The sequence below is a fragment of the Neophocaena asiaeorientalis genome, unplaced genomic scaffold (assembly GCF_003031525.2).
Source record: "Neophocaena asiaeorientalis asiaeorientalis breed wild unplaced genomic scaffold, Neophocaena_asiaeorientalis_V1.1 scaffold191, whole genome shotgun sequence".
In the NCBI taxonomy this organism is placed as follows: Eukaryota; Metazoa; Chordata; class Mammalia; order Artiodactyla; family Phocoenidae; genus Neophocaena; species Neophocaena asiaeorientalis.
In genome coordinates, this window is record NW_020175105.1 from 2,099,871 (window position 1) to 2,125,245 (window position 25,375).

General features: G+C 48.6%; 1 protein-coding gene across 1 annotated transcript in view; it reads right to left on the bottom strand.

Moving 5' to 3' along the window:
- Positions 1 to 25,375, bottom strand: part of GRB10 (growth factor receptor bound protein 10) — a 194,245-nt gene that overhangs the window by 122,977 nt on the left and 45,893 nt on the right. The window contains exon 3 of the mRNA XM_024764363.1: positions 5,952 to 6,049. Coding sequence (XP_024620131.1) covers positions 5,952 to 6,002 — 51 coding nt within the window. The 5' untranslated portion in view covers positions 6,003 to 6,049. The remainder of the gene's footprint in view (positions 1 to 5,951; positions 6,050 to 25,375) is intronic.

The following is a 25,375-nucleotide window of genomic DNA, read 5'->3' on the forward strand; positions in this document are numbered from 1 at the left end:
CCCAAAAAAAAAAAAAAAAAAAAAAGAATCTACACTCTAACAAATCAGCAGCTTACGTCGTGTCTCAAAATAACAGTTCCCATTTAATGAGGTCTGTTTATGTGCCAAGACAAGGCCAGGGGCTCTTAAATAAGTGACTTTCATTCTCACAGTGACACGGTAAGCAAGGCACGTACAGAGAACCCAAAAGGCGTCCAGTCACGAAGAGCGTATTGTCGACGCATTCATCAGCTGCCGGCTTCGCTGTGCGAGACATCTCTGTTAAACAGTGGTTGGGACTAAATTCAGAAATAATCTTGAACGATCTGCGAAGCTGCTTCAGGTGAAGATCCTAGCCACTGGAAGAGTCTCATAAAAGCAAGGGATGCCTCATAGGGAACTGACTCGTGGCTGCCAAGGGGGAAGGGGGTGGGGGAGGGATGGACTGGGAGTTTGGGGTTAGCAGATGCAAACTATTACATATAGAATGGATAAACAACAAGGTCCTACTGTACGGCACAGGGAACTATATTCAATATCCTGTGATGAACCATAATGGGAAAGAATATTAAAAAGAAGAATGCATATATATGTATAACCGAGTCACTTTGCTGTACAGCAGAAATTAACTCAACACTGTAAGTCAACTACACTTCAATAAAAAGATAAAAATAAAAAAGTGATGTCTCAACTGCTCTTGGCATCCGTCTCCCCCTACCATGACAAGTGGGAGGAACTGTCCACAAATTTCTTGAAGAAAACGAAGTCCGATGAAAATGCCTCTTTGCCAAAGTATGGGTGAATAAGATGAGAAACAGAGAAGCCATAGGACGACTCTTTGGCTAAAAAATAAATGACAGCGACCAACGCTGGGAATGGAATTCAATTCCAGGGAATGATCCCAAGTCCAGACCATAAGGGATGAGAGCATCCAGCTCCTTCAGATGCTGCCGAAAGAGGGAGGAGCCAGATGTGAACCCAACCGAAGACCCAAAGCTGTGTGTGATTGGCAATCGAGGTCTCACGGGTGGGCTGGGTCTTGTCCCTGCTGTCCCCACGATGAGGGAGGAGAGAGGCGGACACAAGGAGGCCCACTTGGGCCTCTGTCCACCCAGAAGACTCACTGCACTAACAGATGTCCTAAAGCAGGAGGTGGTCTGCAGAGGGCCAGCCGCTGCTCGACTCTGCTGGTGAGGCCCCAAAGCAGCCACAGACGGGATGTTAACTGAAGGAACATGGCTGTGTTCCAATAAAACTTTATTTACAAAAGCAGGCAGAGGCCGGATTTGGCCCACAGGCTGTGGCTTGCCAGCCCCTGCCCTGCAAGGGGAGGCTCCTGGCCTGAAGGCTCAGGAATGCACAACTGAAATGGGGCCAAAGGAAGCAACCTGCAGCGACGTGGGACTGAGACAGAATTCATGAAATTACCGATGGGGATGTAGGGGAGGAGGGGCTATCGCAGGAAGGCTGCTGTCTCACCCTGTACTGGCAAATGGAGTTGCAGGAGGGCAGGATCACGAGGACAGTCTCCACGACGTTTGACTTCTAATTCAAGCGGATGCGTTTTCAAATCAGAAAGCAGGAAAAAAAATTATAAAAGTAGAAATAAATATTTGGATTAAATATCTGAAGATGCGCCAGTAATCTTCTTTTTTTTTCCCTCTATCAAATGTGGCTTTTATTCAACTGACAAGCACTTTTCTATAGCTGCACTTGTGGAACTTCACACGGCAAAAACAGGAGTTTTTGTCTGTAGACCTTTTTTACCTTATTAAAAATGAGACTGGTCCTAAAAATATAGGTAGAAATAAATTTTAATTCACAAAAAACTGCATTCATGAGCCTGAAGATGAGGATGGGCCTGAGGCTGTTCTGAACCTTGATCTTTGACAGGAGATTCCAGGTGCCTAGACTGCATAGACCCAGGCTTAGTTTTCCGAGGTTGGCCTCGGGCCTGGGTAAGAGAAGTGGCAACGGTGCTGGAGCCAGCTAACTCACCCTTCAGAGGGAAGGAGGCTGGGCTGGGTGTTGCCACTTTCAAGGAATCCGCTTCCTGCGTTATCACATCCTCAGGAACTAAGCTCCCCTCGGTTCCTTCCACAAAGATACCAGTCAAATAGCGCGACACCCAGGATCGGCGTCTGCAGCGGTCCTAACCCAGGGAGACTGCCCGAAGCATCTGGGACGAGCGAAGCCGCTTCGTGTGAGAGAAGAGTTGACGCTCGCTGAGTTTTCCTTTCTGGCGCTCCAGCTCTGGGATGCTAGAAGCCGTGATATCAAGCTCTCCATCACTTCGACCCCTGCGGCCACGGACGGCAGCTGCAGTCTCGTCCTCCTTTTCCTCCTCTTCCACGCCACTGGTCTCCTCCATGATCCGAGGAAGGCCACGCCTCCACCCCAGGCCTTCCTCGGGCCCCGGAGCTCTACCTCAGGTCGCCCGGTTCGCTTGGCCAGAGCAGTTTTCGGTCTCCGGAGCCGGCCTTCAACAATCCACGTGTTTTTCCTGTAGCGGGACATACTCGCCAGACTCTTGTCAATCTCACCGATGCCGAGGGTGGAGCCACTGCACTCATGCACAAGGAAGGCCAGGACAGCAGCCTTCTCTCGGGGTGGCTAGGCCTGAAAAGGCTGGGTGTGCAGGCTGTCACCGAGGGCTGTCTCCTCTCCATACGCCATGAGGGGCCGCGCGGGATCTCAGACCCACTGTCTCTTGTCAGTGGGATCTCGGACACCTTCTCCCCCAAGATCTTTAAGGACTGACAGGAACCTTAAAAACCTATCTCAAATTTCAAACCTACAGGTTTGAATCTCAAACGTAAGTTCAGGCATCTCGTTTCTACATCACAGTTCAACACTTCACTCAAATGTCTGTACCTGAACTCATTTTTATTTTCTGTGTGTGTGTATGTGTTTCTGAAGGATAGCGAATGTTATTTTATGTATAATAAAGAAACAAAATGTACCTCATAATAGGTACATAATCAGAACCCTGGAGGATATGGCTAGGAAATAAAAATTTTCTGGACTTGAGAAAGATGACCCAGGGTCCAGGGCGGCCCGGTCACCGAGCCCACCCCCCCGTGTACTTGAGGGACCCAGTTCCGACAGGTCGAGTCAGATTCTGCAAGATGTGAGCCATGAAGAAACTTCTTGGTTCACAGCTTTGGGGATTTTAGAACTGCAGACAGTGGGCTGTAGGCCTCTATTTATAAATCCCCAAAGACCTCTCCTTCCTAAGTGACTGAAATCCAGACCCCTCCCTGGCTCTTTAGGCCAGGTGTGCTGGCCTCTGGCCCCTGAAAAGGCTCTGCCCCGGCCCGGCCCGGGTGCTGCCCCCCAGCTCTGGGCACTCCCTCCAGGGGGGTCTCCCTGACTTCCTGGCCTCTCTCTCTCCCACTGTCAGATTTTCTTTGCTTGAGAATCATTACCATTACTCACAATTATCTCATTTGCCAGTTTCCCCGTGACCCTCTCCCCGACTAGGAGTCAGGAGCCCCAGGAAAGCAGCTTCTGGAGAAGAGCTGCCACCCAGCGCTCACACTGCAGGTGGCACCTGGCTGGTGTTCAGTCAACATCCAAGGAATTCAGGAGGAACTCCCTGGCGGTCCAGTGGTTAGGACTCTGCACTTTCACTGCTGAGGGCCTGGGTTCAATCCCTGGTCGGAGAACTAAGATCCCACAAGCTGCACCGCACAGCCAAAAAGAAAAAAAGCAAAACAAAACAAACAAACAACAAAAAACAAAACAGGGATTACAGGGAACGACCCTGGGTGGGCGACTGAGACCAGGCTGGCCCGGTGCCGGGTAACTTCCACACCCTTCTCCCAATCCCCGCGGCACCCTGACAACACCATGCACCCCAGTTCACCAGCAGGGGCACTGAGGCATCCCATGGTTTCCCCCAAGGCCACAGAACCATGACAATATCACAGTTTAATGGAACAGCCTAAGTCAAACAGTGAAGTAGTTCACCCCCCCTCCACCAGCCCCCCATCCCATGCCCCCCACCAACCTGCTGCCTCTGTCCCTGAAGCAGGAAGCAGGGTGATTAAATGCACAAAATCCTTCTGGTGCTTCTATGTCCAGAACAAACTCGACTGAGCAGCGACTCATTGACTGAACCCTAATCCAAGCCACAGCGATGAGTGAGCAGCTAGAATGAGAACATTATTTGTACGCTGACGATCTTACAAAGAAATTCTTCTCGCTAAAAACTTGGAGATGTATCTATTTGCTGTAACTGCAGATTACTCAAGACCGAACGCATTGTAAATCATCCCATGTTCTGAGAAATTCTGGAACTGTCGGCTGATTTTTCCAGGAACAGAGGGTAAGAGCTGCCAAGCCCGCCTGCTGGACTCTCGCAGGAGTGCAACAGTGCCTGCAAAAGCCGCGGCACGGCATGACGGAGCCCTTCCTCCCGGGGTGACAGGCTCCGCTGGCAGGGCCCACCGTGTGTCCGCGGCCTCCCGGCTCCTGGGAAGAGCCTTGGGCAACTGGGACGGCGACTACAAACACCTAACACGTCCGCGAAGCCAGGCTCTGGCTACAGCTGGCACTCCTGCCATCCCTGCCCGGACCAGGGGAAATCTGAGATGCCAGTGGGTTGAGCTAAGAGGGCTTTGGGGTGGAACCTTCCCTACGTCCTATCTGGCCCTTACGGTTCACTCTGTGACCAGCAAAGAGGGCATTGCTCAGCTAACTTGCAGACACACTTCCCCGGGGAAGGTTTTCCCTGCAGCTCGCTGATCCCATTTCCCTGGGAGCGCTGGTGCCAAGTGTGAGGCTGGCAGGCTGGAGTGACAACCAGCCAAAGCTAAACGGTCAAGTGAGAGCTGAACCCATGACCCATAGCGGCATCACGGAGTTTCGATCGACAGGGTGAGGCAACCACGGCCTCTTTAAGACCCAGGGAATGATCACACGGGAGGCAGAGGGCAGGACCTGGAGAACGCTCACCCACTGAACAGGCTGGGTGTCCCCAGCAAACTTCATGGCTCTGCGAAGGTTTCAGCCCCCTTGTCTCGCTTGAAACTGACTGTGGCTTTGTCTCAAATCCAGAAATCACAGTGAATGCTACTCCCAATCTCCAGTCTTTCTTCCAAGACCTCTTTCTCTCTGACACCAAAAAAATTAAAAAGATCCCTCTCTGCAGCCCCTATGCTACGGGCAAATTATCATCACTGCAGCTAAGCACAGACTTCACAGATGGAGGGAGAGAAAAGCAAGCTCAGAGGAGTGCAAATATCACATCAAGGGACTTCAAAACGTAAGACTCCTGCTGGAAAAACAGAGGCCGAGAGAGAGGTGGCGCAAGTGCTTCTTCACATGCTGCAGGGCTGAGGAGGAGAAACCAAGATTCCCTTGTCAAATCCAAAGGCCTAAGGATCAAACGTATCTGTCTACACCATAAAGCAAAAGTTCACACGAAAACCTGCCACAGGAGATAAAGGACACTTACAGATGAAACTCGTCCAACGGCCCAGGCAGAAGGGCTGGAGGTGAACCTGCGGTCCCACAAAGCCTGCCTGACGCTATCGGGGTGGGAAGGGCTCCACCTGTGACAGGCAGGTCACTGCTGGGCCGAGGACCTTCTCCTTCCTACTTCCTCGTCCCAGAAGCTCATGCCTCTGCTTGAAATCCCAACATTCGCCACCCTTCCCACTCACCATCTGGAGTTTCAGGGCCCTGCGGGAGACAACACAGGGCCCGCTTCATTGCAGGGAAGTGTGCAGTACGATGCAAGTCTTGTAGAAAAGGATGCTGCGGTCACAGTGATGATGAGCTCTTCCAAGCAAAGCAAGGAAGGCCACGCGAAAGTGCCTGGTCTTTGCGCTGAAGGGCGCGTCCACAGCCCCACTCAGCACTTCCTCCTTGACCTGCTAGTGGTGGATGGTCAGGTTATGAGCTACATTTGTGCCCCGGCCCTGGGCCAGACCACTGCCAGAATCCACTGCCACACTCACTCATACCTGGTAGTATGGATGGTGCAGAAAGGAATCTGGGCCGCCCGCTAAAGCCATCGGTTCCTTCCCGCCGTCTTCAAATCGCGTGGACTGGGCCGCGGCACCTGGAACGAAGACAGACCGTGAGAAGCCCGGCCAGAGGGAAAGCCCGCCGCTCACCGGCGGCTCACGGGCAACGCGCCTGCACAGGTGACGCCGGACGCCACTCAGATCTTGGGGGCGCCAGGGGGCTGGCACCAACTCCAGAACCTCGAGCAGCCACCTGTGGTCACAGGGCCCGTGGGGCAGAGGCACTCAGAGGGGTGAGGGGGCGGCCATCCACAGTTATTAACATCCTGAAGACTTTCTGAGACTTTGGGCAACACAGACCACCTGAGTCCAAAGAAGCACTGTGGGGTGGTGGGGTGTTGCCGGCGTCCTCTGAGCACCACCCGTGTAAATGCTGCCCCCACCAGCCACAGCCTAGAAGGAACCACTGTCAGTGGACGTCGCACCACCACCTACAGGGTCCAGGCGCTCCCTGCAGGCGCCATGCTGGGAACAACGCTCATGGGCGGGGCCTCTGGAATGGACCTTAAGACCCGCCTCCGGCTCCCGGGAGGGCTGGAGCGACATCAGCTCCGTGAAGACGCACACTCGGCTCCTGCAAGGAGCCCCCGACAGGCAGGGAAGGGAGGTCCTGTCTTCCTCCTGAATCTCCTGGGGTACAACCACACACCTGATCTGTACGAGACAGTCAGTGAGAGTTTCGGAGCCGACCCCAACAAACCCCACCTCCCGCAAAATGCAGAGGACTGGGGCAGGGGTGGGCGGCACAGCACCCTGGTCCGGACTGGGGACCCATCACCCCTTTGTTTCTGGACACAAAAAACGCCACGCCTGACACTCACAGACAAGAGACCACCTATGATGTGACCTTCTCCAAGAGAAGAGCCCCCTTGTCTGCTACACACACACACACACACACACACACACACACACACACACACACCATTCCTCTCTCTCAGAAATCACCGGAACTAAGAACAGTTTCAGGAACGGTGGCAACAGCCATTAACATTCTCTGTCATAATCCACCCCAGAGGCATCCTGGACCCTCGACCCTGAACAATTCATGACTCCTGACCATGCAAGGCTTTCTCCAGCCTCTGCACCCATAGGCTTTGTTCTCAACTCCATCAGCAGCTAAGTCCTGCTACCCTGTAGGAATGAGCTCAGGGATCACCTCCTCCAGGAAGCCCCCCTGAATTGCCCCTCACCAATCACCACCACCCACGATAGCTCAGTCAGTGTCCACTCTGGGCTCCATCTGCCACACTGAGCTGCAGATGCCCCTCCCTGGTCTCACTCCCCACAGATGAACCCTGTGCTCCCTGGTAACAGAACTCTCTCCGTGGCAGCCCCCAGCCTCACTCTCAGGAAGCACCGGCGGAAAGACACCGCCTGGCTCTTCAGGGCCTGTGTCCACGCAGGCAGGGTTCACAAAGGGGGCTCAGGGGGCCCTCAGCATCACCCTGTCAGAGGGGAGAAAACCAGACAGCAACAAGGGCCACCTGCCACGTCCAGGGCTACCTGGAGGGACACCCTCCGCCCCTACGGGGACAGGTGGGTGTCCAGTGTCCCCTCCAAGGGGACGGCTCACCCCTGAGGCTGCGTTTCAGTGAACAGTAACCAGAGCCTCGATGATGCGTGAACCGGGAAACAGAGCTGAGAAGGTGTTTCCCAATCTTACCCTCCAGGGCCTGTAAAGGCTTATTTCCCTGAAGTAGCTTTACTATGAGAAAAATAAGAGAAATTGAGAAAACGGTTCACTTCTCTCAATGAAAGAATAGAAAACCCAGGAAAAATGGAACTGGAAGAAACACTACAGACAAGGACCTGCTCAGGACAAGACGAACCGATGCTGGTGCCAGCAGAACCAACACTGCAGGGAACTAAATCCACGGGAGAGAAATTCCAGAAGCACCGCAAACAGCCCACAGAGAGGATGAGCTAAAGCACAATGGCACAATGTGACATGCAGGACGCAGAGGACAGACCGGGAAAGACCAGAAATCGTCACGGGACAGGGCTCCTCACATTTCAGATTTCTCCCTCAACTCACATCACAGGCTCAGTTTTCTAGAACTCAGAAATAAAAGACTCACAGAACCTTCTCAGAGGAAAACTGAAAGACTTAGGTAGGGCATAAAATTGGGGATACTAATTCCACCAAAGATGATTGCAAAAATAATCAAGGTCAGATCCGGTTATGGGCTGAACTGTGTCCCCTTCACCCCGCCCCAAACTCATATGTTGAAGCCCTAACCTCCAGGACCTCAGAATGTGGCCATATTTGAAGGTGGGCTCTTCAAAGCAGTAATCAAGGCAAAATGAGACATTACCATGGGTCCTGATCGAACGTAAGAGATGAGGACACAGACACACACAGAGGGACGACCACGTGAGGACCCGGGGAGAAGACAGCCATCCACACGCCCAGGAGAGAGGCCTCAGGAGGGACCAGCCCTGCCCACACCTTGACCTCAGACTTCTGGCCTCCAGAGCTATGGGAAAATAAATTTCTGTTGTTTAAGCCACCCAGTCTATGATACTTTATTATGGGGGTCCTAGAAAACTAATACAGACCCCAAATTATTAAAACACTACCAAACTGTCCTCACAGCTAAAAGGAGCAGAAGCATTTACTGTCACCCAGTTATGTCTTCTGCGAGGTCTCTGGGACTCTTTAAGTCACCCGCACAGAAACACGAGGACGGCCCGCGAGAGGCTGCTGGGCTGGACAGACCTGGCAATGGTAACAAGATGGCGGAGGTGCTTCGTCCCCACGGCAGGACGGGTGAGGCTGGTGGCCTCCCTGCAGCCTCCGCAGGACCGGCAGCCCCCAGGCCTTCAGGCTCCTCCAGCCCTGAGGCCACTCGCCCCCGTGGCAGTTTAGTCTCCTGTGTCTGTCTGTCCACACTCTACCACCCAGCCCTTTAACCAGACACCAGTGGGGGGTTGCTCCGAAGGCATTCTGTAGAAGTGGAAACATCTGCATACACGGGACTTGAAGCGAGTCCCCTCCACGGTGGGGGTGGGCCTCGTGCCATCAGCTGGAGGCCTTAAGAGCAAAGATGGAGGTTTCCTGGAGAAGAAGGAATCCGGCCTCGAGGCTGTAGCAAACTCCTGCCCCACGGATCCCAGACTTGCCGGCCTCACCCTCACTGGAGCCGATTCCTTAAAATAAATCTCCGAATACACACACACATTAACACCCCAACCACTAGCTGTAAGATCCCAGGATCACGCCACGATGCCCCGTAGGCCTCCCCACCACAAACACACGGCCGCGTGGGTCTGATGACTCTATGGGCCGCTGCCCGGCACCCGCCACGTCCTCGCCACCCCCCAGCCCTTTCAACAAACACGCCTCCTGCCTTCCACCCTCACTGCAGCCGCGCTTTCCTGGGGGTGCTGTTTTTCTCCCCTTCACCTCACTCCCAATGGCCTGGGGGAGGGGTCAGTGTGCTCCAGGCCCCTCCTTTCTGCAGAGGACAGCCCCCCCGGCCCCTCAGGATCCTCTCTGTGCCCCTCCCATCAGGCTGTCCCATGTCCCTACCTCCCCTGCTGTCACTGCCCTGTCCCCCACTCACCCGTGCATCCTGCTTGCCCTATCCCGCACACCCTCAGGAACTCCTGGACGTAGGCGACGTATGGAGACGTACTGTTTATTTTCCCCTGGAAGCTGCAAATTTAATGGGGGTTAAGAGTGCCGAAAATATTTATATGTGCCAGTTTTACCACCTAAATATCACCTTTGAAAGTACTGGGTCGGCCAGTAAGTTCGTTCGGGTTTTTCTGCGGCGATGGAAAAACCCGAACGAACTTTTCGGCCGACCCAATATTTGCCAGATGTGGTTGCTTCCCAGCCAGAAAAATACATATCCCATAAGCCCCGTTGAGTAGGTTCTCTGGGAAAAGAGAACTACAGTTAGACACAGCAAAAGGTTTGGATTAATTGGTCTCTAATAAGATATATCAAACCCAAAGCTGACATCACATTCAATGATGAGAGATGGAAAGCTTTTCCCTCCAAGATTACAAACAAGGAAGGTGAGGATGATCCTTGCACCACTTCTACTGAACAAAGTATAGGAAGTTCTGGCCAGAGGAATCAAGTAAGAAAAAGAAAGAAACTACATCCAAATGGGAAAAGAAGAACTAAAGTTATCTCTGTTCACAGATGACATGATCTTATCTGTAGAAAACCCTAAAATTTACAAACACACACACACACACACACACACACACACACACACACCCTAGAGCTTAATAAATAAATTCATCAAATCTATAGGATACAAAAGTCAACATGCAAAAATCAGGTGTGTTTCCAGATACTAACAATGAAAAATCTGAAAAGGAAATTAAGAAAACAACTCCATTCAAAACAGCATCAAAAATAATAATTAAGAATAAATTTAACCAAGGCAGCAAAAGACTGTGCACCAATTACCAAATGTCGCTATAAGAACATAAATAAGCTATAAGGCAAACATCATGTATTCGTGGGTTGAAATATTTAATATTGTTAAGATAATTAATACTATCCAAAGCAAGTTATAGATTCCATGTAATCCCTATCAAAGACCCACTGGCATTTTTTGCAGAAATCGCTATATTGTTTCTAAAATTCATAAGGATTCTCATGGGACCCCAAATAGCCAAAAACATCTTGAAAAAGAAAGGCAAAGTTGGAGGACTCACATCTCTTGATTTCAGAACTTACTACAAGACTATGGTAATCAAGACAGTGTGATATTGGCATAAGGACAGACATAGACTAATGGAACAGAACAGAGAGCCCAGAAATAAACCCTCACACATGGTGGACTGATTTTTAACAAAGGTCCCGAGACCATTCACTGGGCAACAGGACAGTCTTTTCGACAAGTGGTTCTGGGAAACTGGATATCCACATGCAAAAGAATAAAGCTGGACTCTTACTTTACCCTACGAACAAAAATTAATTAAAAATGGATTAAAGACCTAAATGGAGAGTTAAAACTATAAAACATATGGAAAATTTTTCATGATACTGGATTTGACAATGATTTCGAGGATACGACACCAAAAACACAGGCAACAAAAGAGAAAAACATATAAACTGAACTTCATCCAACTTAAAAGATGTGTGCATCAAAGGACACTCTCAAGAGAGTGAAAAGACCCACAGAAAGGGACAAAATAGTTACAAATCATGTATCTGATAAGGGCTTAATAGCCAGAATAAATAAAGAACTCCTGCAACTCAACAACAAAAAAGCAAAACACCAAATTCAGAAATGGGCAAAGGACTTGACACTTCTCCAAAGAAGATACACAGATGATCCACAAGCATGAAAAGACTCTCAATATCACTAGTCATTAGGGAAATGCAGATCGAATCACAATGAGACACCAGGAAAATAATAAGTATGGTGAGGAAGCAGAGAAATTGGAACCCTTCTGCATTGCTGGCGAGGATGTAAGGTGCAGCCTCTATAAAAACTGGCATGACAATTCCTCAAAGAATTAAACACAGAATTAACGCAAGTTCCAGCAATTCTATTTCTAGGTATACACCCAAAAGAATCGGAAGCAAGAACTCAAACAAGTACCTGTACACGCATGTTCATAGCAGCACTGTTTACAACAGCCGAAAGGTGGAACTAAACCCAGTGTCCGTTGCCAGATGAATGGATGAGCAACATGTACTACAAACAAACAATGGACTGTTATTCAGCCTTGAAAAGAAGTGGAATTTTGATACACGCCACCACATGGATGGACCTTAAAGACAAACAATGCTAAGTGAAATAAACCAATCACAAAAGGACAAATACTGTACGATCTTACTTGTATGAGGTACCTAGTTTAGAGACAAAAAGTAGAATAACGGTTACCAGGGTCTGGGAGGTGGGGGGTTTGTTTAATGGGCACAGAATTTCCGTTTGGGATGATGAAGCCGTTCTGGAAATAAATAGCAGTGATGTTTACACAGCTTTATGAACATAATTCCACTGAGCTGCTAAAATGGTTAAAATGGCAAATTTTATGTTTTGTATATTTTATCCCCATGTTTAAAAAAATTATAAGTTGGCTATTCAGTGAGCTTCCTTTAATAAAATTAACAACTTTCGCTAATTTTTATAACACAACCATGAGAGCAGGCAGAGTTTCGATGCTAACGCTCAGAGACATATAAAGAAGTGGTTCCAAATATAGCTTTTGCTTATTCAAGCTTTTCCATTTTGATGTATCTTGACCCTTTCTCAGTTCTGTGACTCTGTGTAACCCACTTGTCTAGGAGGTGAAACTGAACCCATCCATCAAGTCCGGCATAAAAATTATCTCATAATTTGTCACCCATACCTGACAAAGACTAAAAGCTCTATCATTATCCTGTTCTCATGGAGACTAAAAAACCTGTACCCACTCTGGACAGAAAACCTCACTTCTTTTTTTTAGTTGAAATATAGCTGATTTACAATCTTGTGTTAATTTCTGCTGTATAGCAAAGTGACTCAGTTATATACATATACACATTCTTTTTCATATTCTTTTCCATTAGGGTTTATCACAGGATATTGAACATACTTCCCTGTGCTGTACAGCAGGACCTTGTTGTTTATCTGTGTAACAGTTGGCATCTGCTAACCCCAAACTCCCAACCCATTCCCTCTCCCAGCCCCCTCCCCTGTAGCAACCACCAGTCTGTTCTCTCTGTCTGTGAGTCTGAGGAAACCTTACTTCTAAATGCCCTACAACAGTACAGAGGTACTGATACACTGTGCTACTTTAAAGAGGTTAAATTCTAAATCATCCGTGGATTTAACAAAAATGGTGTGCTCCATACAGATACTGAGGAACAGTTTCCAAAGCAGGTCAATATTGCAACTTTCTATCTACGGTGATAAAAGGGATTCTCATTAACACGCGTAGAATGACGAAGAAATTGTACCAATCACTACTGTCTCTTTCATTCCTTTGATTCAAGGGACTCATCGCTAAGTTCCGCTTGCTGTCTTATTTCCATACGTCCCTTTACTTCTGAAAGTTCAGTCCTCCTGCGCGTGAATTCCAATCTAAATAATGTATGTCCCATTTCAACTGAGTTTTGAACTTGTGATAAAAATTTAAATAATCTTCTTCATAAAGTCTGCCCTGTCCTCCTTATTGGACTGTAGTTCAGAAACACAGTTCAGGCAAAGTCAAAAGTTTGCTGATTCTAGAGTCAACATTTTTCTTAACACTGTCAATATTTACACTTCTGGACCCAGCAGCTGAACTTGAACATGCCTTTGTTCTTTTCATGTTTATGTGGTTTTCTTTTTTTTTCACTTTAAGGGCAATGTGTACTAAATTAAAACGGTACAATTGTCATAAACTTGAAAAGTGCTGCACTCAACAACCCTTTTTCTGAAAAGTACGTGGGGCGTTCCTCCCTGGAACCCTGCAGACTCAGGCTGACGCAGATGACATGCTTATTCATGCCTTTCACATCACGACCAGCTACAGATGACACTCACGGTGGATTTCAGCTGTTCAGCACCCCGCCCGCCGTGAGGGTGACTCTGATGAGAAGGCTGACTGTGGTGGACGCAGCGGGTGCCCGGGTGGATCCTGCAGCCTCCCCGTGACCCCGGCTCAGCGAGTGCGAAGACTACACGCAGCCTGCCCCAATCCATCCCTTTCTGCTCTGTTCTCCTCGCTAGTGTTTTCGTGACCTACGGACTTGATTTCCAGGAACAACAATGGGTTGCAACCCACAGTGTGAAAACAGGGTCAGGCTGGGGCCTGCATTCTGCGCCCACCTCCAGGTTTATGGGCTGTCCTCCTGCAGCCTGGAGGCTGCTGCCCACTGGCCTGTCCATCCCCACACTGCCCCCTGCTTTCCAGGCACCTGCTCCAGACTGGTCCCTGTGCCCACCTCCATCTCTGACCCACTCTAGGAAAACACGACGCATCTGCTTAAGGCAACCAGCCATGCCCAAGACCCCCTGAATCCCAGACGGTGTGAATGGGCCCTTTCTGTTTTCAGGTAACCACATATCCAGAATGTGCATTTAATATTGCTGAGAAACTCCGCTCCACTTCCTCAGGAAATGTTCTTTGTGCTCCCCAGAGCGTCTGTTTCATTCTTTCTCTTCTCTCCCCGCAAACGCTGCCCACCTTTTGATGCCTGCCACACCCAGACAGCACGTAGTAGGGCCTCAAGAAGCATCTGCCAACTAATAAGGCTAAACGGTATCACAGTATAATAAACAACGTGTAATAAATAATGTATAACATATAACGTATAACAGCATAAAACGAAACAGTACAATTGTTGGTGGACAGGTTAACGAATAAAATTTAGTTTAAAAATTAAATACTGTGGTCATTTCATAATAAACTTAAATAATCACACTGTACAACTTAAACTTACACAGTTTTGTATGTCAATTATATCTCAATAAAACTGGAAAAAATTAACAAAAAATTTTTAAAAGAAAAAACAAAAAAATTAAAAGAGAAGTTTCAAATCTTAAAATGAATCCCTGTAGGATTTGTTAAAAACAAACCTGTGCCTTTCATAAAAGGCAGAGATCCTGCCCCTTTACTAGGGAAAACATAACTGCAATGTTCACGATATTTTAAGATAATCACTTGCAGAATTGAAAGCAGAATACTTGTCTTTTCAATCATAATAAGAGGATAAAAATAAACTAGTAATACTTGAAACATCAAAGGGAAAATAGAAAACAGGCAGATGAAGAAGCATTCAAAGCAGAAAAAACTGGTTCAGAAGATGGATGACATATGGAGCAATAAATGGCAACTGTCTAATTCCCTTCTTCTGAAAATAATATTCAAAAATATGCCGATGGGCTTCCCTGGTGGCGCAAGTGGTTGAGAGTCCGACTGCCGATGCAGGGCACACGGGCTCGTGCCCTGGTCTGGGAAGATCCCACGTGCCGCGGAGCGGCTGGGCCCGTGAGCCATGGCCACTGAGCCTGCACGTCCGGAGCCTGTGCTCCGCAACGGGAGAGGCCACAGCAGCGAGAGGCCCGCGTACCGCAGAAAAAAAAAAAATGCCGATGTAAAACAAAACACCCAAAGCAAAGTGAAATAGAAAAGCTTTAAAAAGAGAGCTAGAAAAGGGAGAGACAGAGACAGAACAGGCAAAGATACAAGAACACACACTCAAACACAATAACAGTGTCGGCAATGATAGAAAAGTATCATTAAAACAAAGAAACACTAATCCACACAGATAAAAGTGTAATTAGTAATGAGCAAAAGCAGTGTTAGGTCTTCACCCTCCAAATAACAAATCAACACTATAAACGAATCTTCAATTATAAAAATGGATGCTATGCTTCAGTAAAAAGTTTACACTAAAAGCAAACAAACCAACCCAAACCCTAAGACCTCCAAGGAGAAAGTGAGAAAAAGCGTTTGTCGTTGGGCACTTGTGCTCATCACTGAGGGCAAAGGGAGGAATCACTCTGGGATCAAAAGAACGCACAACACCCTGCAATGACGAGACAGAATTAATGAATATGCATGAAAAGCGCACACGTGCAAATATTTACAAACACCCGCGAAATGATTTTAAAAAATACTAAGCCACAAAGAATATCAGTGCATCTTGCTAACACATAAAGATCTCTGAGCTAAGAAACACCTGTGTTGAGCCCCCTCCCCCCTGTGACATGAAGGCACAGACCCGATTCCACGGGTGCCAGGGTGGACACAGGGAAAGCCGGCCACTGTGCCAACCCGCCCTGAGCGACAGCCAAACACAACACAGCTAGAAATTAAAAACATCTGTGTAAAAAGCAACAAGTCAGCCACTTGAAAATTAAAAACAAGCACTGGCCTAAATAGCTGGTCCAAGGAGAAAATTAATACAATAACCGTCTCTGGACAGTGAGGTCAATGAGCACCGTCCCTTGTGGCGAGAGGTAACACAAAGCAAGAGAAATGACAGGAGAACGAATAAGGCCACGACTCCTGCACCGTCTACAAAGGGGAAAAGAAATTAGATAAACAATGTGAACCCAGCCTTGAACCAGAAGGAAGGAAATCTGGTCAAAAACAAACCAGAAAGCAAAACATAACAAAGTTTATGAAAATCCAAGAAAGAAAATAAAAGACAAAATTCTTAAAAATACACTTTAAAAACCCACCAATACACAAAATTTTAATTAAGAAAAGGAATATAATGAGTTTTTTTCATCATATGGTAATTTTATGGGCCTTAGTAAAGAAAGAAATCTGGTAATTTCAATGAAATTATAACTTTCATTAGAAATATATACCAAAATCAGAATAAACTAAAAAATAAATCTTACGATCAACTTGAGTAAAACCCACCCTCCTGGGCTTCCCTGGTGGTGCAGTGGTTGAGAGTCCGCCTGCCGATGCAGGGGACACAGGTTCGTGTCCCAGTCCGGGAAGATCCCACATGCCGCGGAGCGGCTGGGCCCGTGGGCCATGGCTGCTGAGCCTGCGCTCCGCAACGGGAGAGGCCACAACAGTGAGAGGCCCGCGTACCGCAAAAAAAAAAAAAAAAAAAAAAAAAAAAACAAAAAAAAAAACAACCCACCCTCCTTCCACCTATATATTTCCAATATAAAGAAAACCATGTACTTGTTTAGACCAGGCCCTGGGCTAACTGTGTCTATGGATTTGTGTGTGTATGATTCCCACTGTTTACAAGAGGAAATGAGGCAGCATGGTCAAGGTCCCAGGGCTAGTGATGGGAAGGACTGAGGAAGGTAGGAGAGCTCAGGCCAGAAGTCCACGCCCTTAACCAGAACCCAACAGTCCTGTGGTTTTCAGATTATGAACAGACAGCACAGGTATCACCTGGGAACTTGTTAAAATACAAATTTCAGCCCAGACCTGGGCCTACTAAATCAGAGACTTTGGGGATGAGGCCTGCAAAGCAACATGCCTTTCAGGACTGTCAGGCGATACACTCGGGCCGACCCGGCGCCCACCACTGGGCTGCACAGCAAATCCATTCCGGGAGTTTTTAAAACTCCAGTTACCTGGGCTGGACCCCAGACCAGTGAAAACAAGATCTCGAATTGGGAGAAGGGGCGTTGTTTTAAGCTCCTCGGGCGTTTCTGATGTTGAGAACCACCGCTCTCATCTTTTTCTTTTACAATTATTATTCCTTTTTTTTATGATGTTGGCAAGGGGAAAAAAATGGGAGAAAACTGCAACAAAGCTTTGAAGGATCACGCCTCTCTTTCTGGGGGCTGGGTTGGGGGGACCCTACAACTACAAAGCTGTTTGAAGTGAAAAATACACTCAGCTTTCAAAATGGCCGTAACTGAACGCTAAGGGCTAGATTCCCAACTGGAAGCTTGTGCCCCGTCTGTTTTTGCCTTTGAAAAATCTATTATTTTTTCCTACGCAAATATAAAGAATCCCTTTTAGAAGGCCGGTTTTCACCTTTCTCCATCAGGCATTGGTGGAAGGGCAGGGGGAGGGTGCAGCTTAAACAGCCATCAGAACGACCTGCAGCAAAGAATGACCCCATCATTGCAAACCGTGTGTCCTTAGGGACCAGGGTCTAACTCTGACCACATGTGCGAGCAGGACCTAGGACTGCACATCTCAGCGCTTGGAGAGACTTGTTTGAAATATGCTATTTGAACTGTATGATCTCACTTACACCTAGACTCTAAAAAACACAACAAGCTAGTGACTATAACAAAACAGAAGCAGACTCACAGATTCAGGGAACAAACTAGTGGTTACCAGTGGGGTCAGGGGGCAAGGTAGGGGTAGGGGATTAAGAGACACAAGCTACTGAGTATAAAATAAATAAGCTACAAGGATGCATTGTACCACACGGGGAATAAAGCCAATACATACCCTCGACCAGGGCACTGGACTTTTGAGACACGTCCCCACCTCTGCGGCAGGGGCGTGCGGGCATGGAGGTTGTGCATCGGGCACAAGACGGGATCGCTAAGCCGATGCTCAGACGAGGTGGCACCACTGGATGACGTCAGGAGACGAGGGAGGGAGGACAGCCACAGAGGATGGGCAGGCTGCACGGGGCAGAAGACCTGGGGACAGCACTGGACACAGAATCACAGGGACCTGCACGCACACCACACACTGTCCTGCTCACGCCCACGTCTGCAGAGACAAGGAGGACACCCGCCCACCTTGGGTAAATGTGTGCCCTGGACAAGGTGAAACCCACACGGGCGCAGTGAAACCTAGACCACTCTGACACCTGTGAGCGTGGCCATCCCAGTGTCGCAGATGAGGGCACAGGCTCTGAGATGCTGGGTGACCTGCCCAGGGCCACACAGCGACACAGGACCTCACGGACGGGGAACCACTGCGGGCCTGAGAGTCAGAGCAGAGGACGGATGGGGTGCCCCCCAACATTACGGGATCCTGCCCGTGCACGACCAGGGGACCTTGGAGGAGGGAGGATGGGGCAAGAAGAAAAGCCATTATAATTTAAAATGTGGATTACTCCCTAACTATCTCTGTCTGACTTACTTCACTCAGTATGGCAATCTCTAGGTCCATCCATGTTGCTGCAAATGGCATCATTTCATTCTTTTTAATGGCTGAGTAATACTCCACTGTATACTATAAATATATATATATATACGTACCACATCTTCTTTATCCATTCCTCTGTCGATGGACATTTAGGTTGCTTCCACGTCCTGGCTATCGTAAATAGTGCTGCAATGAACACGGGGGTGCGTGTATCCTTTCGGACCACGTTTTTCTGCAGATAGTTTGGGAATGACATGTACACACTGCTATATTTAAAAGGAATAACCAACAAGGACCTACTGTATAGCACAGGGAGCTCTGCTCAGTATTATGTAACAACCTAAATGGGGAAATAATCTGAAAAAGAATAGATACATGTATGTGTATAACTGAATCACTTTGCTGTACACCTGAAACTACCACAACATTGTTAATCAACTATACTCCAATATAAAATAAAAAGTTTAAAAATTTTTTTTTAATTTTTAAAAATGTAGATAACTTACATACAGATCTAAAATTGGGGTCCTTTGAAAAGAACTTATCTTCTCTTATATATATTTTTTTTTTAATTCATTAATGTTTTGTTTTCACTATTGACATCATCACTTATAATCCCTGATTCTTGAGGTTCACGAATCACTATAAATTACTGACTGCCTCTGGGTAACTTCCAAGGGACAGATCTTTGCATATTAAAATTATAAAACAAGAAACAGAAATTAAGAGACTAAATCAATTAAGTCAAAAAGGGGAAGGACTTCCCCGGCAGTCCAGTGGTTAGGACTCAGCGCTTTTCACTGCCGTGGCCCCAGGTTCAATCCCTGGTCGGGGAACTAAGACCCTGCAAGCCTCGCAGTGCAGCCAAAAAAAAAGGAGGGGGGACAAGCAAGATGCCACCCCCATTGCCAGCCACACCACCCACCGTCCCAGAAGCACAACCTTCACGTGGGAATAAGTGACGTTACCACCAGTGGGAAACAGAACACTCAGATGTGTCCCTGCTGCCTACAAACCTGACTGCGTAATTCTTGAGAAAGTGGTTCAAACTTCATCAGAAAAACCCAGGATGCTCTATAAAACAGCCCTTGGTTTTAAGTACTTTCCAAAATGTATATACACCAAAATCCTTCCAATCAACACCTAAGAGGAAAGCACTGTCAGTATAATAAAACACGGACCACTGACTACAGACTTCTTTTCTCCTAAAGAAAAGTTGAAGAAAAGCCCCCAGAGGTTATATCTAAATCACACTTCCCAGATTCTGGACTGAGGTCTCTCGTTAAATTACAAAATACTGAAGATGGTGGCATCAGAGCTTCTTAATTTCATTCTTTCAGAAAGTGAATCTCATAAAAGGCCTGAGCTTCCCTCTCTTCCCGGCCAGCCCCGAGCCCAGTGCTGGAGCTGGGAGAGCGTCAGGTGCCTTGAGGACGGACGGGGGCACCTGCACCCACACGCCCAATGGGAGCAAACGAGCGGCTGCACCGCAGAGCTGCCCGTGATGGCAAAATGCTGGAAACAACCTCGCAGCCTAAAAACACCAAGCTGCTTGGATTACAGATACTGATGTGGCAACAAAAAACAAGGCGCAGTAAAATGCTCTGCACTTAAAAGCTTCTGCACAGCAAAGGAAACTATAAACAAAACGAAAAGACAGCCTACGGACCGGGAGAAAACATCCGTCAAAGATGAGACTTACAAGGGATTAATCTCCAAAATATACAAACAAGTCATACAGCTCAATACCAAAAAACAACAACCCAATCAAAGAACGGGCAGAAGATCTAAAGAGACATTTTTCCAAAGAAGACATACAGATGGCCAAAGGCTCATGAAAAGATGTTCAACATCACTCATTATTAGAGAAATGCAAATCAAAGCTACAGTGAGATATCACCGCATACAGGTCAGAATGGCCATTATCAAAAAATCTACAAACGATAAATTCTGGAGAGGGTGTGGAGAAAAGGGAACCCTCCTACACTGTTGGTAGGAATGTAAGTTGGTGCAGCCACTATGGAGAACAGAATGGAGGTTCCTCAAAAAACTAAAAATAGAGCTACCATATGATCCAGCAATACTACTTCTGGGCATTTATCTGGTGAAGACCATACTTCGGAAAGATACGTGCCCCCCAATGTTCACTGCAGCGCTATTCACAATAGCCGAAACATGGAAGCAACCTAAATGTCCATGGACAGACGAATGGATAAAGAAGATGTGGTACATATAAATAATGGAATATTAGCCATTAAAAAGAATGAAATAATGCCCTTTGCAGCAACATGGATGGATCTAGAGATTGTCATACTGAGTAAAGTGAGTCAGGCAGAGAAAGACAAACATCATATGATATTGCTTATATGTGGAATATGAAAGAAGGTACAAATGAACTTATTTACAAAACAGGAAGAGACTCACAGACATAGAAAACAAACTTATGGTTACCAATGGGGAAGAGAGGCGGGGAGGGATAAATTAGGAGTTTGGGATTAACAGATACATACTACTATATATAAAAGATAAACAACAAGGACCTACTGTATAGCACAGGGAACTATATTCAATATCTTATAATTAACTATAATGAAAAAATCTGAAAAAGAATATATATATATATAAAAAACTGAATTACTCTGCTATACACCTGAAACTAACACAAGATTGTAAATCAACTATACTAAAATTAAAAATAAACAAACAAATAAACAAGATGGTTCCCTAGGCAGGTGCCCCAAGGTATCGGGGGCGACGCGGAGCAGAGAAGAGAAAACAGAGGGTCAGCACTCCTGCCACTGGGGTAGCAGAGACCTCTCAGGAGAGTACTGACAGCCAGCAGCAGGGCAGCCCTTGGGGGCAGGGGCTTACTTTCCCCCGCAAGACCCTTTGGACCCGTAAAATGTTGCACTAAGTCCCTGAATCACCTACCCCCCAAAAGTGAGCTCGACAGCTGTATTTTAATTCTTAGAAGAACTGATGCAGCCCGAGCTTCTGAAACTTTGCCATGATTGTTAGTGAATCCAGCAAAGTATATCATTTTTTTTTTTTTTGGACTGTCACAGCATCAGATTCATATAAACTATGGGTCAGAAGAGCAAGCCTTGCTTCTGCTTGGTCTACAGAGCAGAAAGGAGCAGAATTCAGGATCTGAAGTGCATTTCAGAGAGGGGACTGGAATCCGGTCACAGCACGCAAGGCCACCCCGAGTGACACTGGGGACAACAGCTCTAACGCTGCCAACTGGCAGCGTGTCCTGTGTTGGGATGTTTCCGCCAGTTCTGAGCAGCACAGACGCTGGAGTTACTCTTAGATTTCACGGCCCTTTCAGTACATCAATCTAACCCTAACCCCCAAGCCCTGCCTTGTCCACCACCTTGACAATTTGGGGGCAAACAAATAATCTTATTTTTAAGTCTTTTAATTCAGTGTTTCATCAATTCACACTTAGCAAAAAGCCCTGACATGTGAAGCCCTTCTAAGCTCTTGCCGGGGAGATGTCGTCTTGGCCTAGAAATGTCTCGGGGGAGCTCTCAGTCACAGCTCAGCCTGGAGACCCTAAGTGATCCTCCCGTGGAATATCTATTTCTGAGCTGTATTCCCCCCTTCCAGAGTCCCCCACACGCCGATCCACCAAACCCAGGATTCACACATCCTAAGTCACTCTCCAGGGTGGAGTTATTAGGTGTCCACTCTCGTTCCCATGGGAGATGACACGGGTTCATCTAACAATGACCATCAGGCCACAGGGGCTGGAAAAGAGGAGATGCTCCAGGAGGCCACTGTGCATCCCTCCCCTGGGACCAGGGCTGGAGCTTCAGGTAATCTTCCGCCCACAGCGCCTGTGATGAACACACAGTCAGGGCTGCAAACCTGCTCACGTTACTCTTGGCCAGTAGCACAAGGTGAAAGGTGGCCAGGCTACACGACCACACAACTGAACAGTGACCGCCATCGAGGTTAACCTAATGTCACGCTGCTAGGAGACCCTCTAATTCCAGGGCTCTGACTGCCTAAGGCTGGATTTAGTAACAGCAGCCTTGGAATTTTAAGCTTCTTGAAGATGTGCTCCTTTTTGTTGCCTTAAGGGCCCCGGGGCAGGGGATAAGATTGGGTTTATTATATCTAGTTTAGTTACAGGAAGTGTCCATAGCTTCAAAATAACCCAAATAAATTCACTTTAAATACATCAGTTTTAATTAAAAAATAAAGTCTTCAGGGGCTTTCCTGGTGGCACAGTGGTTAAGAATCCGCCTGCCAATGCAGGGGACACGGGTTCGAGCTCTGGTCCGGGAGGATCCCACGTGCCGCGGAGCAACTAAGCCCGTGTGCCACAGCTACTGAGCCTGTGCTCTAGAGCCCGTGAGCCACAGCTACTGAGCCCACGAGCCACAACCACTGAAGCCCACACGCCTAGAGCCCATGATCCGCAACAAGAGAAGCCACCAAAATGAGAAGCCAGCGCACCGCAATGAAGAGTAGCCCCCGCTCGCCGCAACTAGAGAGCCCTTGTGCAGCAATGAAGACTCAACACAACCAAAAATAAACAAATAAATTTATTTATTTATTTTTTAAATCTCAAAAATAAGAAGAAACTCTTCCTGCCAATCACAGGTGCTTCTGTGGGCTCTCCAGCCCCTGACACCATCCTACACGAGTCGCGTTTTCCGAGTGATGTCACTGCACCCAGCCAACCACTCCCATCTTCTAGCTCCGCAGGGACGTGGCTTAAGTGTCCTCTCCCTGCCCTGCCCTCTAGGGAGCACCTACCGCAGCTCCCACGGCCCAGAACCGTCCCCATACGGGTCCCAACTCGCCAACAGCTGAGTGACGCCCCAGTACACCTGCCCCTCCTGCAGGGTCCCACCCTGGTTGATGGGTCATTAAGTGCCCCCCTCCCCCTCCTCCACTCTACAGACCTCTGCAGAGTCTGGCCCCTCCCTCCTCTGCCCCGCTGGCCATTCTCAGTACCCCGGGATCATCCCGCAGGACCCTGATTCTTAACTCTGGTCTCACACTAGAATCCCGGGAGACCTTTCCAAATCCCGCTCCAAGCCCCACACCCCAGTCCCTCGAACTTGCCTGCAGCCAGACCTGGGCACAGGTACTTTACCTAAAGAACTGTCCAGGTGACCCGTGAGGTGTGGTCAGAGTGAAAGGTGGTGGATCCGGCCGCAAACTCCCCACAGCCCGGAGCTCTCCGGGTACGTGCCCTCGAGCTGTGTCGGAGTGTTCTTAATCCAACGACCTTAACTGGGAACACAGGCGCTTTTTTATTCCAATACGGCTGGAAACAACCTAAATGCCTGGCTCTAGGGACATGTACGCAGGTCAGTATGTGTGCGTGTAAGTACATGGACCCCACATACGTGCGCACACGCCTTCGGGGTACCCGAGGGAGCTGATGTACACAGGGTGGTGGCCATGAACAGGATGCTGCTTGGAAGTTTCTACTCTGTGGGGAAATCCCTAACCCCCAGGGCTATCCTTTCTATCCTGCAAGCCAGTTCTCCTCCTTGCTCTCCCCAAATCCACTTGCCAGGCCTCTGCTCCTGAACGGGCTCTGCCCGGGCCAGGGAAACAGGTCAGCCCCCGGTCCCACCCACATCACCGCACCCCCTGCCTCCTGGGACCCCAGGAGGCCACGTCCACTGCTGCCCTCTGCCCCCACCGGCCCCCCGCCCCCAGTCTCCTTAGCGGGTGACTTCCCAACTCCAAGTCCTCTAAGTAGCGGGGGTCCCAGCACCCACGGCTCAGACCTCCTCCCTCCCTCCCTCCCTGGGCTCACCCATCTTCATCACTGTAAATCCATGGGAAGCCACGGGCGCTCTCGCCAGGCCTTCACTGCCAACTCGCCCTGAATTCTACAGCCACACACACAACTGCCCTGCCCCCCCACCACTCAGCTGTGCCCCGGCCTCTCAAACCCAAGTGTCCAAAGTCAAAGTCCCAGCCCTCCTGCAGTCACCACTTCTGCATCCCAGCAGAAACAAGCCTCCGTCTGCTTGCTCGGCCAGACTGGGATGCCACCCTGGTTCCACCTTCTTCCACAAACCCCTGCAACGGATCCAGACTCCAACCGCTTCCCCCGACTGCGTCGGGTCCAAACACGCCATCCTGCTGCCGGGTTTCTCGGCACGCTTCCGGGGACCCGCATCCCTCTCCAAGTTAGAGTAATGTCCTCAAATTAGGCTCTGCATCCCCACCAGCCTCTGCTGGGATGACGTGGGAGGGGACGAGGGGAAGACACGGAGGAAGGGGAGAAGCTCTGACCCGAGGACCACAGAGGAGGTCAGGCCAGGTCTGAAAAGTATGCCATCCCACTTCTACTCAAGACAACAGCTCTGCTGGATCAAAGCCTCAGAGAAGTACAGGAGGAAAAGAAAACCACTTGGCTTCACATAAAACCCAGATTCCACTGTGAGGTCTTTTCACAGTAAAGGGACATGGGCAGCGGGCATGCTGCCCTGTGAAGAGCAAAGACAGCTGGGCAGAGTTAAGGCCAGTGCAGACTCGTGTCCAACGCCCGTGACCCGGAGGAGATTCCGGCCCCGCTCACCGTGGTGCCACCCCGAGTGACTGACTGCTGACACGGGGCGGGGTTGTCACCACCGCTGCCCTGCGCTTCAAATCCACGTGAAAGACCGGATCACTCACTGCTTCCTTAAACCATTTCCAGCTATTTTAAAATGCAGCCTATATTTACCCCAGGTAAAGTCTTCCCAGTTTAGATACAAACTAGCCCCAAACGTTAAGAGGAAAATTTATCCGAAGGGTTTAATCTGCAAGAGATGAGCTAAATGTATGTACCCTACTTACAGAAAACAGGACCCGGGAGAGGTCCTCTGGCCTCTGTGGGCAGATGTGAATAACCTTGT